At 42.0% G+C, this 15,835-nt stretch overlaps 1 protein-coding gene across 1 annotated transcript; it reads right to left on the bottom strand.

The window, feature by feature from the left end:
• Positions 1-2,629: 2,629 nt before the first annotated feature.
• On the bottom strand, positions 2,630-15,830 carry LOC104280746 (zinc finger CCHC domain-containing protein 2-like; the record flags this gene model as incomplete). The annotated part of the gene is made up of 2 exons (XM_009878492.1): positions 2,630-2,753; positions 15,387-15,830. Coding segments are annotated over 2 exons (568 nt in total), but the record flags the coding sequence as incomplete, so codon positions are not given.
• Positions 15,831-15,835: the final 5 nt, after the last annotated feature.

Here is a 15,835-nt window from a genome sequence, read left to right as displayed (position 1 = left end):
GATCTTCCTAGTGTGACAGCTCTGTATTTTGCAGAATTGTCCATCTAGTTTGCCCTGCTTTAGCACTGACACCCGCAGAAGGGTCTTTAGGTGGCGATTTTTGCTAAATAACCATATGATTGCCCCCAGCTGGCCACCGCTCCCAACAAGTCAGGCATTACAGCACAGATCCAGTACCTCCCAGGGCTGCCACGCTTAGCTGGGCCTCTGAGATAAAACAAAAAGTTCCTGGACTTCTCAGGCTGACACTCATTTCATAAATTCGTTTCCCAAGGCAGTAATATTCTGTGTGGGTAGGATGGTGAAATTATTCAGAAGTTACGTACGTGACAAGTCTCTACATGAAGCATATATGAACGTTTCCAGCAAACAAACGCACCCAGACTGCCACCACGGTTTGTCAGAGAGCAGTCAGCAATATACTCTGAGCTTGTCTCTTGCCCATGTAGAAACGCAAAATATTTTACGCTAAAAGCCAGTTTCAAAGCCTGGATTAGGGAAAACACAACCACTGACAGCCTTCAGGTCCGAGCCTACTACTCCGTCATTGTTCGGCTTCATACTGTGTTACGTTACTGACGTTTCTACAAATCAGGATTAAAATCATTCACTGGGTTAATACAAACTGTCTCTAATCCAACTAAGCACAAGGGATACCGCACCTTTGGCGAGCTTTCTCATTTTAATTCTGTTTCAGCTACAGCCTTTTTAACCGAGACACTTCCAGCCCCAGTACTTTGCCTCCAGCAGCTCACTATTTCTGACCACAAGCGAGAAGAAATCCTGCCCTCTCAAGCTGTCGGAAATAAGGCTCGCTAGAAAATATCGACGCGAGAATGGCACAACAGGTCAAGCAACCTGTTCATCCCACACTGTCACGACTGAATTTTCATGTGCTCCAGGTTAAAAAGTTAGCGGGTCCTGCTAAATTAAAAGATGCATGTGTTTGCTGTGAGAACTAGGAATGTGTAAGCGAGCAGTGGTGGCTCCAGGCTGGCCAAGAATCTTCATTTGTACTCCAACCTCAAGAGGCAGAACTCCCTCCCAGAGAGATCATCACGTATCAAGGAGAACGCCACAAAAATCTTTCTTTACTGCTGGTGAACCAGAAAGCAGAACATCCATAAGAAAACTGTATTTGTCCCACAACTCCTTTTTACCAATTATCACAAAGGCAATCTATAAATTAAAAGTCTACGCTCTCCAAAAACTAAGCAGGTATTCCATAAGAGAAACACAGATCAGAGGAAAACCTAATTAATTTTCACAGCGTACCATGACTAATCTTGGCATATATGGTACTGGAATAGCAACCACTGAGTACAAACGAAAACAGCGTTGAACCCTGCCCTATTTTTAATCAGATGAAAGCCACAAACCTTGCCATGCTTCTGCTTAGTGTTGCATTTTCTTCTACGCTGATAGCTTTTACAGCTGGAGAAATAGCTACTTACAGCACTATTCTGCTGTAAAAAATTACTGCTACTTATGGCCACCGGGATTATAGCTGCACATGTCACCGAAAAGGTGGGGTGGAGGCACACTAAAAAAATGTTTCCTTGGGACATTTAACCCTTTCCAAACTGTATCAGTTCCTCTGAGTAAAGACATGCTTTGAAATTCCTAATCACCATTTGTGTGGTATGAAACTATACTGGCAAGGTTATGCAGTGAGCCAGAGGCAGAGAAGGAAACAGAACTCTGAAGACCAATTCCAAATAATTTTTTTTTGAAAAACTAAACACTGTATGGTCCATGGCAATATTTTTAATGACAACTGAAGGCAATGTACTAGTGCTGTGATGTTGTATTTCCCCCGCACTAGTTCTGCCATACAGAACTATTTTTATTAATACCACAAAGGGTTCCCAAAACCTGTTCTACACAAATAGCAGCTCATGGTTCAAAGACTTTCCCCACTTACCAGTGCTTTTTGTGGCCATTAAACAACAATGCTGTTGGTCCCATTTTAACCTAGACATTTTAAGATTTGTAATCGTAGCTCAGAGCGTGGAAATGAAATGCACACTTACTAACTCAAATTTGTTATGCCCGGTTTTTGGCTGGGTCAACATGCAATAGAACATTACAAAAATAAGACTTAATTTGTAAAAACATTCAGGGTGGATGTATGTGCTGAGAAAGGGGCAAGCTCCTTCTCCCATCCTCCACTCCTCTTCCCTCAGCTTCTCACACATTCTTGGGAACCAAGAGAAAGGTGGGAGCGGAAGCCTAACTGCTGGTTTAAATGCCTTTTCTCCCCAGTACCTAAACACTCGCCACCATACGCTTCATCTAAGAAATAACCCTCTACTATGAGAGGTGGAGTATCAGAGATATTCACGCTGAGAATATAATATTTCCTGAGAGCTAAGCTGGAATTTCAACTCTTAAGGAACTTTCTTGCGTATTTTCCACCGGAAGAATAAGGATACTTGTCCCTCGCTGCCCGTTTTTCACTGAAACACTAACACTTCCTACAAAAACCTTTCTGTGACCTCCTTTGCTCAACTCAACTCCAAAGAAGCAAAATTCCAGTCTCTGATCACAATTAAAATAATAGTAATTGCCAGAAAGAGGTACCAGTTCTTTCCCCGCTAGGAAGTACGCGCGTGGAAAAAGGACCCACCTTTGGAGTGTTTCCCCGAAGGCCTCTTGGGTAATGACTCCTCGATGGAATGTGTCGATGTATGTAGGACATTTTCCAAACTGTTACTGACACTGTTGATGGGGGTCTCGGATCTTGGAGCGACCTGGAAAAAAAAACCCAAAAAACACAAACAAATTCCAATCAATAAATGCACAAACATCACACCTCCCTCCAGAGTGAGCAGAACTCCTCGGAGGGCAGGCAGGAGGTGTTTGCTTCTTTTAAAATCAAGGGGTGTTACTACTGATACTCCACAAGTAACAGTTCAGAGAAGCGGGTTTAAGTCAGCAGCCATTCATAAATCTAGATTATCTTGGCTAATCTATAAAGCTACTTAAAGTATAATTCTTTTTTAAACAATCGTCACACAGCAGTCAGTTGCAGAGATATTGCAAGACCCTTAACCTCTCCACACTGCAGTTCCTAACTTTTCATCAGGAAAACTAGGGGAAAAGGACTGCTGGAAAACCAGAATTTTTATGTCACCTATCTACACAGACTCAAGGCATTTCAAAGCAGTTGCACACAGATTAAAAGGAATTAATTCCAATTTAGACAAAAAATTATAAAATTCATGTCCTCGCCATTTAAAAGCCTGCTATCATGATGACATTTCACAAGAAAAATCGCACACGAGAAAAGACCAAGCAGAAGGCTGCATCATCAAAACAGGCTTCACGGCCCAGTATGTACCTGCTAAACTGGATTTAGCATAAGAAAACGTATTTTCACCACTACTTAGAACTACAGAAACAAAGCTAAGTCATTAGAAAAGGCAGAAGTGAACAATTCCTGCTTCCAACCGCTGTCCGCAAGAGCGGTCGCAATTACGTAGTAACACTATTTGTAGTGTAACCTTCAACGTCTGCCTCATAAGCAAGGCAATTCAATTAGTCTCTTGTTTTCTAGGTAATGAGACACAGAAGTGGACGAACAGTTACATGAGCAGTCCCAAACACAAGGGTTTAAGTATCTTAAAGAGGAAAGCGGAGTTAAGGTAGTTAAGACTAACAAAAGCGCTCACACTAACTCCTTCAACTTCTATCGCCACATTTTGAATCCATGTGCAACCCAGGTACGGAGAGCTACAATTAGAATCTCATGCGGATTTTAGTCTTTCACAAATGACAAGAAAAAAGGTGCATCTCCATGTAACAAAAGAAGTTATCCTTTATATTCGTGGTAACTAATACCAGCGACTATAGATCCCTGTAAGGAAAACGGCCCATTTAGACCCTGATTACTTGAGACAGTGCCACGAGTCAGGACAATTTAGGCTTAGAACAATCCTTTGCTCACCCTACCATAGGCCTTACCTCTTGACATCAATCGGGATACACAATGCAAGTCAAAAATAGCACATCCCTACTCTGTACAATTACCTATTGTAAGCTCTGTTTTCAGACTGACTTTTATAGACTTATACACAGTTTAAGGCAGTAGCACAAATCAAAGACTTCGTATACTTGACATCCATAAAAAAACCAACCTCAAACAACTTACATGTGCAAAGGGATCAATCGAGAGAGACAAGTGTCAAGAGAAAGCGAGATTACAAGTATCTGCTTTCCTGTTCAGCACTGTCAGTCTACTTTTTGATCAAAAAAATTAGAGTTTACTTGGATGCTTCCTCAGCGCGGCTTTCCACCAGCCACCAAAGCTTAATGGCAAGGTTTGACAGGAGGCCGTTCAAGTTGAAGCTTAGGGGGAGGAACAGTTTAAATCTCCTTCCCAAAGCCAGTCTTTACCACAGCTTCTCTCACACGTCTCTCTCCCGGAGCTCATTAAACTCTGCCTCCGGTGGATCGCAAGTTGAAGCTTAGGGGGAGGAACAGTTTAAGTCTCCTTCCCAAAGCCAGTCTTTACCAGGGCTTCTCTCACACTGTCTCTCCTGGAGCTCAAACTCTGCCTCCGGTGGATCACTGCCGAGGGGAAGTTCCAGCGGCCTGAGCGATGACACCCCGTCCTGCCAGCAACGGGAGGCTTCCGAAGAGCAACTGAGCAAACAGAAAATGCCAGACAGGCAAGACTGTGTTGTCCTAAAGAACCAGGTTCCAAACCTTCACAACAATTAGCACATACAAACACTTACTCAAAACTGAGTAAGAACGTAGCCACGTGGTTTCAGAAAAACCTCTGAACAAGCAGTTTGTTAGAATATATTGCCTCGAACCTTGTATTCCCTCCTCTCCCAATAAGCATCGCGTGCAGTTTCAAATTTGCATTTTTGTTTATACATAACGTTCATTTTTTTTCCACAAAGATTTAATTTTTATATACTCGGTGAAGATTAATTTAGCCCATATGTCTTGACTGACTGAGCTCATATACTATCTGATTCAGTCGCACATCAAAGCGAAGCAGTTTCAAATTGGCCTAGAAAAATCACAAAGCTCTGATTAGTTCCAAATGGAGCACTCTGTTACTGAGCTGACTGATGTTACAGCCAGTGAATCTGACTGCTTAAAGCTTTCATTCCAAATTTTAAATAATTTTTTCCACTGACTTAAACATACCAGTAACTGCAAAGGTTTGGATTTGTTTGGGAAAAGTAAAATAAAAATTTACGCAAATTAAAGTCGTATTTCCAAAATAGTACCGGCCTTTCTTTTTACCTTTTTTTTTTTTTTGTGGTTGCAATTTGTGGCCAAGCGAAACAGAGGAACAATAACCCATCAGCTACGGACTGCAGAAGATACTGCCCTGGGATGGCTGGGAGAAACACTGGCAAAAACTTAACATTAGATGCCCAGGAAAGACTTGTCCAAATTCAACCAGAGAAACTCAGCATCAGGTAAATTCTGGAAGGAGTTTTCACGGTAGCTGAAACTACCATAACCCCTAGTTTGAGCTCAGCACAAAACAATTACTAGCAAGCAGCCACTAGATTCTGAATAAAGAACAAGGAATTCCAGTGAGATAAAGATTCGGAGAAGCAGCGGGCAAATTACTTTGGACTTTTTAGGATCTGCAACTTCTCTGACGAAAGCCAAGAAGATGCCATTAAAGAATAAGCATTAAAGAATAAGCTGTTCGGGAACTGTTAAAGGCTTGTTCTCTAAAGCAGTAACAGTCCACAGTAAAGGTGGATAAGCTGGCATCACAAAACCCCAAAACGTTCAGTCTATCTTAACAAACTACAGGAGTGATGTTTTATAAACGCAGAAAAAAATACCATGAATCATTCAAGGTCCAGTAGAGTACAGCATCAGACGTCTGAATGGAAGACTTTGGATTTTTTTCAGCTGAAATTATTTGAGAACAGCAGCAGAAACAGTTCACGAGGACTAACCAAATACAGCAACAACCCCAGAGTTAAAGCAATAGAAATGTTCTTCGCTGTGTCGAACCTTACCCTTGGCACCGCATTTTCTGGAGGGCCAGGGAGAAGGAAAGCCCTCTGCTGCACCTAGCTGTAGCCTCAGTAGATTATTCATAAACTGGTTTTTACACCAGAGTGGCCTGCAGGCTGATTCAATGACTATAGAAGATGCATTGCTCAAATGGGTGCAGAAGAGATTCTGTAACTATTTTTACTCAACTCTCATGTTGCATCTACTCCCTCCACAGCAAAGCATCTGGCTCACAGATGAACTGGCTTTCCACATTAAAACCTAGCTTGTTCCTTGAATTTCAAGTTAAAGTAGTATCCATAACCGAAAATAACAAACAAAATTCATCGGTACCTAATGACTAACGGAGGCTCAGCCTGAAATCTTTTTTGTTACGAGGGAGAATGAGGCACAGACAGCACCAAACCTGGCATCAGCTACTGAAAAAGCACGTGCTTCCAACAAGGGCTCGACAGACGACTCACAGAACGCCACACTGAAAGCCTCCACCCCAAAACTCTTGATCCATCAAAAAGCACAAAATAAATGAGAAAAATAGAAAAAAAAAAAAAAACCAACACGGAACAAAATTTACCGGTAGTGGTTAGTTCAACAGGTAGAGCTTCTCTTTCAGTCACTGCTACCTGAAGCGGCTCTGCCGCTACTCGAGACATTGGAAGTCAAAATGGAAAGTGGTAAATCTGTGACGCCAGTTAGTGACCATTAACTTCGTCGTATGAAATTCCAGGCATTGTCCCTGGGGATCAAAGTCTTTCATAAAAATAACAGGACTGACAGAAGTCAAACTTCACGTGGTAAGAATTTTACCAAAATAGCAATTCTATGTTCCTTTTCAAAACAACCAAACGGAACACAGAAAATACATGGTTTAATAGCAAAGTATTTGCTGACTTAGTTTGAAGCGGAGCCAACAGTAAAAATCAACATAGCTTACTACCTAAAGAGTAACACTTCTTGTAATTCAAACAAAATATAAAAGCAATGAGTCAGTTAAGTGAGATAACAGGGCTGCAGCTAAAAGCCTCGTGAACACATTCTGCCACTGATCATGCAGGAAAACTTTTTTTTTCACAGGACGTTCAATTTTCAAAAGTGGCAAATGATAATACTGGGTAAGTCCCACAGATAAATGCTTCTGTTAATACTTGCTTTGGAAGTCTCCTTCAAAAAAGGTTTTTCATAATCAAAGTGACCTCTCTGCTTGAGGCTGATGCAGAGAGCATACAAGAGTGCTCAGGAGTCAAGAGTACTGAAGCCTGAGGGGAGTAAAACCAGTCAACTCCATTCACTCCTGACAGTTTCATATTAGTGAGCATTAACATGAGCTTATTTTGAGGTTAACACCAAAGTCTTTTACACAGCGCAGTCCTGTGGGCAAAAATGCTCCAGCAGAAGCCTGATGGCAAGAATACAGCCCCTGCATGCTCAGGCAGATAAGCTGCTAGTTCCCAACACAATGGCACAACTCAGGTTCTCAACCAATTTGAAAAAAAAAAATTAAAAATGCATTGCTAACACCGTGATGTCAGTCTACCAATGCAGAAGATTGTTCAGGAGGATAAGGCCGAGCCAGAAATAAGAGCAACCAATGAAAAAGTCTGAAACTCAGAATCTCCCGAGACTGCAAAACCAGGAGGAGCAAGACTGAGCAAATATCTTCCTGTTGGTAGCAACGAGCCATCAGTCTGCCCAGCTGCTTGTGAAACCACAGCCTCAGGCACCAGTTCTGCATTTCCTTACACAGGTGAACATCCGAGTGTTCTTCCACTAGAAGAACTAAATAAAAAACTACTCCTTTTGAAGATGTGTGCTTTTCCACAAGGATGTTGAAGGAACACTCGCAAACACTTACAACTTTTCACATACCTAGTAAAGTCCTCAACGCTTCCATTTTCACATTTAGTTGTTTTGTTGGACTGGGACATGAATGCAACTGAAATAGAAATTCACGCAGATCCAACAGCCAAGGTCTACCAAAACCAAGATGTGAGCACCATGTGCAATCAGATCAAGTGTTTCCATGTTTCTCAACAGCTACAAAAGGCCCCACACCTATTCTCATAGGAAGTTCCTTAAAAGGTATCCACCTTTGAACACAAAGGCTGAAGAGGCAATGTACAGCGAAATGGGATAACAGATCAGATGCTTTTGTCCTGCAAGACTATTACTGGAATGAAATGAGGCATGAAGCACTTAAATGCTACGGGACAATCACACATAAGCTACAAGGCCCCATTATAAATTCGGTAGAGCAGATGGACCAAAAAAAGTCTGAGTTGTATTTCATACACTAAGTCATTTCCACTAAAAAACCTTTGCTTAAAGAATAGTGAATACCTTGTAAATACTAAACCCATAAATCCTCTAGAGGATAACTGGACTTTTAATAGCATTGCGCTGCATGTTTGCCGTTCTAGACGGTCAGAAGAAGCGTTTGAAAACATCCAGCAACTCCAGTTTGTGCTCCAAGATGTGCACTCAGCAGCACTCTGCAAAGAAGTATCAGAATTCTTTAATATTAGCTAATGCAATGTTTTCTGCCACCACTACAGAGCCTCCAGCAGTCATCCATGTGAGCTTGCCAAACAGGCAGCATACGTGGGATTTCCCGCTGAAAAGATACACTCAGTTAAAGTTTGAACTCTAAAGGGGAAAATCTCTCTATAAAAGGCAACAGAAAAAGATAAGTATTAATACAAAAGCTACAAAATAACAGCCTGTTTCATTTACCTGATTTACCACAATTTACTCGATGGGGTACAAGTGCAACCAGCTCACTCACACTGCACTAATTCAAGGCATTCTCATTCTAGGCTTCTGGTGCATCTTCAAAAAAGACAGATAACCAGAAAGGTATTTTACTTCTCCATCAAAACAAAGAAACAAAAAGAAGAAACCAAACCTAAATTTACAAACCATCCGTGAAACAAAATCAAGCTCAAAATCAAAACAGATAACTGCTTAGAACCAGACCTTGAAAGATAAACTGTTGCTCTACATCCCAGCACCGATGGACAAGTATGGCCCTGTTTCTTCACCAAAAGCTAAAAGCACAGCCAGCAGCACGGAGGACTAGTTTACACTTCTCTAGAATTCCAAGTGTAGCACGGTCTTCTCTCTCTTTCTCTGTAATAGCCACTTAAGTAATGGCTTGAGTGTAATGAAACTGCTTATGGTGGAAAAGAATTCACAACATGCGCGAGAAATGTTCATTTCCCCTAGTCACCATCATGGCTTGGCAGGTCTTTAATTAAAATTAAGATCTTACTCTTAAGTAATTGATCTTATTATTTCTGGATCACTTCAGCTATTTACAAAAATCCTGAAACCCTGTACCGGGCGGAACATCTGTCACAAAGTTTATCCCTTCCAATGCGTATTGTTGGCTAATCACACGAATGGGAGTGAAGGAAAAATTCTATTTTAGCATGAGGCAAGTGCAAGGAATTTAGAGGTCCGTTTGTTACAAAATCCAGGAAAAGAAATACGGATCTGGACCATAACAACATCTCTTTGCCAGATTTCATACTTTTGAGATTTCAAAAGGGAACAACTTCCATTCAACTTGCTTCAATTCCTTTGCCAAAGAGTAAAGTCAGATTCTAGTTTAAGCGTTGACAATGGTTCTCAGTTCTACAGATGAATTAGATTGAGCATTTCTGTACTGAGATGCTCTGTATTCACTGAAGCTCTTATCTACATTCTTGGGAATAACATTCCTATATTTGCCTTTTTCTTTTTAGGAGAAAAAACTCAAAAGCAAGTAGTAGAATGGACATTGCAGTATTTGAATGGAAAAGATGACTGTATACAAGCCTTTGCCAGAGCACGCTTAAGAGAAAAGGACGACAGGGCTTCAGTTTTAGCAATTCAAACATAAAAATCAAAAGCTAAATCAAATGGTTAAGTAGTTCCAAACAAGGATGCTGTTCAGCACCTTTGAAGTGAGACACTGGAATGCTTGTTAGGTGTGGGTAACTACTGCTGGCTCTGCTTTCCCAAGCAGGATCTGCGTTCAGCTTGAACATTCAATCAATTAAAACAGTTTGAAGTCAGGTACAGTTCAAAATGTCCAACACCTTACAATGGGCATTTTTATTCCAGAACAGATGAGGCCTCCTGCAATGTTGCTTAACTGACAACCAACAGTTACAAGGTAATTAGTAGAAAAAGTGTAAATTTAAAAAGTGAAGTAGAATGCGCTCTTAAAACAAAAACTTCATTCAGTCTGTGTAAAAAAAAACGGGAAAACAGTTCTCGGAAAAAACAACATCATTATTAACTCAACACAAATTTTTTGGCTGCTCTGTCCCTGATGTTTGGATGTACCGTCCATTTCCCAAGCAAACTAATTCAGGTTCGTAAGTTCAAGTTCAGCACGTAACATACAGTAAGATAAAGCAAGTTGCATGGTAATTAAGACCACGGTAATTAAGACCATTATCACATGACACCTGTTGTCTTCCAAGACTTCCTTTAAATGTTAAGTCTTGAAAACCTTGTAGGTCTGAGGCCATTTTACTGGAGTCACAGAAAACTTTCAAATAAGAACATTATAAGAAATGAGCCAGAACTGCATTTCTTAATTAGTCTATCAAGAGGCACGGGTAATCAGGGTTGCCTCAAGTATCCAGAATACTAAAGGGACATGCAAAGGTTGGCACATGTCACCAGCTGGAAGCTACAAGACCTGCCCATACAGCTCCTCAGCTCAGCTTCATGAGTTTTTTGAAAATGAGATCATTCCTGAGATAGCAACTACCGATATCAGTGAGCAAACACCTCTAATCCTAGCCAGCCACTGCTGTTAACATGGTAATAATCTACTGGAGCTATGAAATACCTTCAGTGGGTTAGGAGGCTAAAAATTAGGGTTTTAATTATTTATTCTATCCCTACAAAGCACAAAAGCCATAAAGGCAGCTGACACGGATCACTTAATAGCTAGACTGTGAGGACTTCAGGACTCAGTTTCAACCCAATGAGCAACAGTGTTGGGGTTTTTTTCCTAACTCATCATTCCACAGATGAAATAAAAATCTCTGAGTATTTCTGAAGACAGCGTATGCAACTTCAATCACCTGTACCAAGCAGCGCAGAGAGGTGACGGCATTTGAAACGGCCCCCTCAGAACGTGAGCTCTGCACAGTTCCTAATACACAGCCTTTAGTTATTTCTAAGTTTTCGATGAGCCTATGGGATTAGCACGAGTGAAAAATAGCAACTTATGTTATAAACTTGAAATAGCCATTGATGCAGGACTTGGAAGCTGACTAGGCAAGAGCCCTTCTCCCCATTCACAAGATATCAACCTGAAACAGCCACATAACTATAGAGTCAGTGACTCTTATTTCCCTTCAGCTGCAAACAAACTGCGGCCAGACCTGCTCTGCTATTTATGACCCTGGGTCTGCAGCTGAAGCCACAACCAGATCATGGCACGAACTGCCCTGAAGAGCTCTTCTCGGCCAGCTAGCAGAGCAGGCACTAAGTAGCCAAAGCATCGTCTTACTTCCCTGTTTTTACAGAATGATCTCAATGAGTAGATGAAGCAGCTCCAAGAAACACAAGGTTGGTGAAGAGCTTCTCCTCTAGTTCTGGAAGTTACATCTTTGGTGTTACTAACACATGTAGACTTATTGAGAGGAAAAGTCGGCCTGTGCAGAGATTCATATTAGGATGTCTAGATGAGTTTCAGTATCCAGGTAGGTCCTGGTATGTCACTATCCACCAGACATAAGCCCTAAGGGGTTTTCAAACATTTCTCCCACCTCTGAGAGTCACAAATTCAGCAGTATGGGTCACAGATTTGCCTGTCAAAGCACCCCAAGGCACATGTTCACAGCAGGAGACGTTTGGTTACTCGTTTTCATGTACCCTGATGCTTTCAGCTACTCCTCCTCTACAAGGTGAGCAGCAGTTTGCAGCTCTAGGCACTATGTACCAGCACAGAAACGAGCCTTCAGATGCCAGGCTCTAAGTACCGGCCAGAAAACCATTCTCTCTCCTTTGTGGCAAAGGTGTAAGAGACACCTAAACAGACATCTTAAGGTGCAAAACCAGCCTGAAAACTCAGTTGCATCATTTCCAGTTAAAAATAAGCCCATTACAGGTAATCAAATAAAAGTTTTTAAAGAGCTGGTTCTTCAGACATACGCCTAGGCAAGACAATTTGCACGGTTTCCATTTTTAAGGACTATACAACCCCCCTAGATTTCTACCTACAAACCAAAAAGTTTGAAGAATCCTCAACTCAAGTCCTTTGGCATCATTCAAAAGCAAAAATACAGGACAAGACAGAGGGTAGAAACAATGACCCTTACAAGGACTAAAGCAATAGCCTACTGGAGCGAGGGCAGTGTTCTCCCCACTCAGGGCAAGGAAACTTAATGTTCATTTTCTACTATCAGGTAGAAACCATGAATCTAATAATTACTGACCTACTTAAAGTCAGCCACAGCCACCTTTTCCTGTAAAGATAACATTCATATAACCCAAGAACAATCTCGAAAAGCACAAATTAAACCCAAAATATACAGGCAGCTACCTTAAGCCTCCTTGTAAACAGCAATTACCGCAGACAGTAAGAGACAACAGCAAAAAGCAGTGGCTTGCATCACTAACCACCTTCAGACGTCTTCACCTACTGCAAAGCAACCTGAAGAATCATGAAATGTTTACACAAATCTTGTATCATCTGTTTGGTCTCTTCACTATTAAACAATCTACTCTTGAGCCATTTCTCTGTAAGATGTAAAAGAGATAAGAGAGGGATAAGAGAATTGCAAGCTCCAATCCCCTGGAAAAAATTATTAGCTGTAGCTAATATCAAGTCAGCTCATATTCTGACAGGACTGACTAAGCAGGAGCAGCCCATTTCCATTTGTTTCTGCAAAGAGAACAAAGAGCACCGTTCAACTTTTCTGTTGCATCTCCCCGAATAAACAAGTTAAACATAAATCGTGGGGAATTCTAACAGACTTCGAGCTACGCAGAAAAGCAGGTAGTCGCACCAGTGTTCCTCCTTGTTCCCACCAGGGAAATGCGGAAGGAAAACCAGCCCTGTTCACAAAGTGCTCCCTACGCGCATGTTGTTCCACAGCCACTCCATTCCAGCTTCCAAAAGTTTCTCAGGACCTCAAACGGCGACCACTTCTCCAGCTCATTTTGCTAAGGATGAGCCCAAAGAGGTTGGCGAACGAGAATTCACGAGCAGCGTTCACACGATTCAACGCGCAGTGTTGACTTCAAGTACCGGCTCAGCACAGCTCAAGCTGTAGTAAAGCAAGAAGAGTGATGAGAAACTGCTGGCGCTGGGTAAGAAATTCTCCTCCAACTCCGAAGAGGACGCAGAGTGCAGGACTCTTGGCAAGCAGCACAGCTCACTTTCTCTCGACACCCGCATTGGGGTTTCTTTCTAGGTGATGTTACAACACAAGTATTGTCACAACATAACTTGGTAACATCACAAGATCTAAGTCCACGCTGTTGGAATTTATTTGTGCATATTTAAACAGGGCTGAATGGAGAAAGACATTGGGTTTTTTTTCCCACTTGCTTCATCCAACTCTTGTTTTAAGCCAACTTCTTACTCTAAAAGTAGCAGAATTACCAAGCTATCAGCATCGAAAACATTTAACAGTCTTAAAAAAGGAAATCGGCATCTGTTAAAATGCGTGTTCTGGAGACTGTGAAAGCAAAGTCACCTTTTTTGTTCCCTCTCAACTATTCTGTACTTAGAGACCAGTATTCTTCAAACTCACTTACTTTAAAAAAAATAATTTACAAAAATGTATTTTAAAAGAGCCACCCCTTCAATGAGTTCAGAAGAAATAAAAGAAAAAAATAAATCCAATTACTGTCCTGTATGCTTTATTCCTGGCACGAAAAATGGTAGGATGGATTCTCCGTCCATTTTAGATTGACATAAATAGTGCTGGAGTTTTACAGCTACATAAATCGTGCACTATTTGTGAAGCTTTGAAAGCATACTCTAAAAAAAAAAACCATGCTCCTGCCTGCGCAATTTCATCTTTTTTTGCTCATCTTATTTTGAGAAAACTTGTACATTGTTTACAGCATTTCCTTTCAAACCTAGGGTCCATGCATCTTTTGAGCAGTTAGGTATCTGAAAGGCAGCTTTTTCTGGTTTTAATTATACCGCTCTACAGTCTGCGTGAAATATTCTTTCCATCTATATTTTATTCACGTAGACGTTTAAACTGAATAAAGAGGCCTTCCCATGTCCTGTTCTTTCCCCTTCAAACAAAATGTCAGGAACAAGCACTCTTTAAAGGCAGAGGAAGGGAAGATTAAGAGAAATATCAAGTTTAATATAATACTCCCCTAAATTTCGCAATTAAAGTGGCGGTGCTCAAAGGCACATGAAATTGTGAGGAAATTTGTATTCAGGAGCACGCATTTCTGTCTCAGCCTGAAATGCAACGCTCAACTTAATGGAATCTGTTCTGAGCCCTCGGAAACAGCTTTATTTAGGATACTACTCCAATATAGGGATTTTTGCAGCCCCTAGGCATACACCACCTTTCCCAAGAGAAGGGCAACGTAGTTATTTGCTGACTGAGTCTGCACAGCCTCAAGAGCTACAGCCTGTTAACTCATCTCATACACCCACTTAGCTGGTACTTAGGTTGAACTTTAAAGCAGGTTAAGTTCAGTCAAGAAGACAGTTTGACTCCCTAATTTGTAGCAGGCTAAGAGCACTTAAGCAGTCAGTAACTTACCTAATTACTAACAGCACCTCTTAAAATGTTACTGTCTAGCTTAATTGCTGGCAATTGAATGAACGAACAGCAAGTTACTGACGGTGAACCACTGACACCAGGATCAATACCCTCGAGATTCAGGGTGACAGGCAACCACATTTCTTGAAGTGTAGCATCACCAACACAAAACGTTTGTCGACACATTCGTCTAAACAAAACCGAGACTCCCGGAGGTGCCTTTGCCACTGGACAGCTACTCCCAAAGCTGATCCTGCTTTCCAACTTGTTCCAGGGAAACTTTTAACAGATGCTTGCTCCCGAATCAATTCCCCTTCTAAATCACTGGTCTTCCATGTAACAGGCAGGGCAGATGTGTTGCCAGAAGCAACCAGTTAAGGTTTATAAAGTTGCTGTTGATCAGCTAGTGAGCCCTTCCTCATTTACAAGTCATGAGCCAGGAAAAGCTCCATGCATCCCTTCTTTTCACCCTCAGTTGACCATCTCTATCATCAACGAAGGAAGCAGTCTGCCAGTCTCTTAAGCTGCCATTTATCACTAGAACACCTGTACTAAAAGAAATGTCTACAATCAGAGCTTAAGACATAACCCAGTGCCCTTCAGCAGCGCCGTCACAGTGTGCAAAAGCAGGATACCCACCTTATGGCAGCCAGGGTAGGTTGCCATGGTGTTGAGGGTAGAGGTGCTGGGATTCTTGCTGGTGCTGGCCATGATATTCTGGATCTGGGTGAGCTCTTGCCTCAGCACCTGTTTCTGGTGGAAGCTGAAAGCAGGGTGGTTGGATGCCATCGTGAAGAGCAACAGGAACTCATCCCCGGTGCGGCCCTCGTTGAGTTGTAGCCCATAGTTGTTGATGACCGAATCGATGTGGGTGAGGGTACGGAAGAGGACCCCGGCGGCCTCTCGGTGGGCAGACCCGAGCAGGGCGAGAGAGACCAAAAGTTTGCTGCGTACCACCTCGTCCGTCAGGTTGGTGAGGCTCCCCAGGTCGGCGGGGTTGTTGGCCTTGATCTCGGAGTCGCGCAGGGAGTGGTAGTCCTTGCGGGCCAGGTCCTCCAGGCAGGCGCCCAGGAACCGCAGCTCCAGCG

The sequence above is a fragment of the Apaloderma vittatum genome, unplaced genomic scaffold (genome assembly GCF_000703405.1).
Source record: "Apaloderma vittatum isolate BGI_N311 unplaced genomic scaffold, ASM70340v1 scaffold13651, whole genome shotgun sequence".
Lineage (NCBI taxonomy): Eukaryota > Metazoa > Chordata > Aves > Trogoniformes > Trogonidae > Apaloderma > Apaloderma vittatum.
This window is presented reverse-complemented; position numbering and strand designations above follow the sequence as displayed.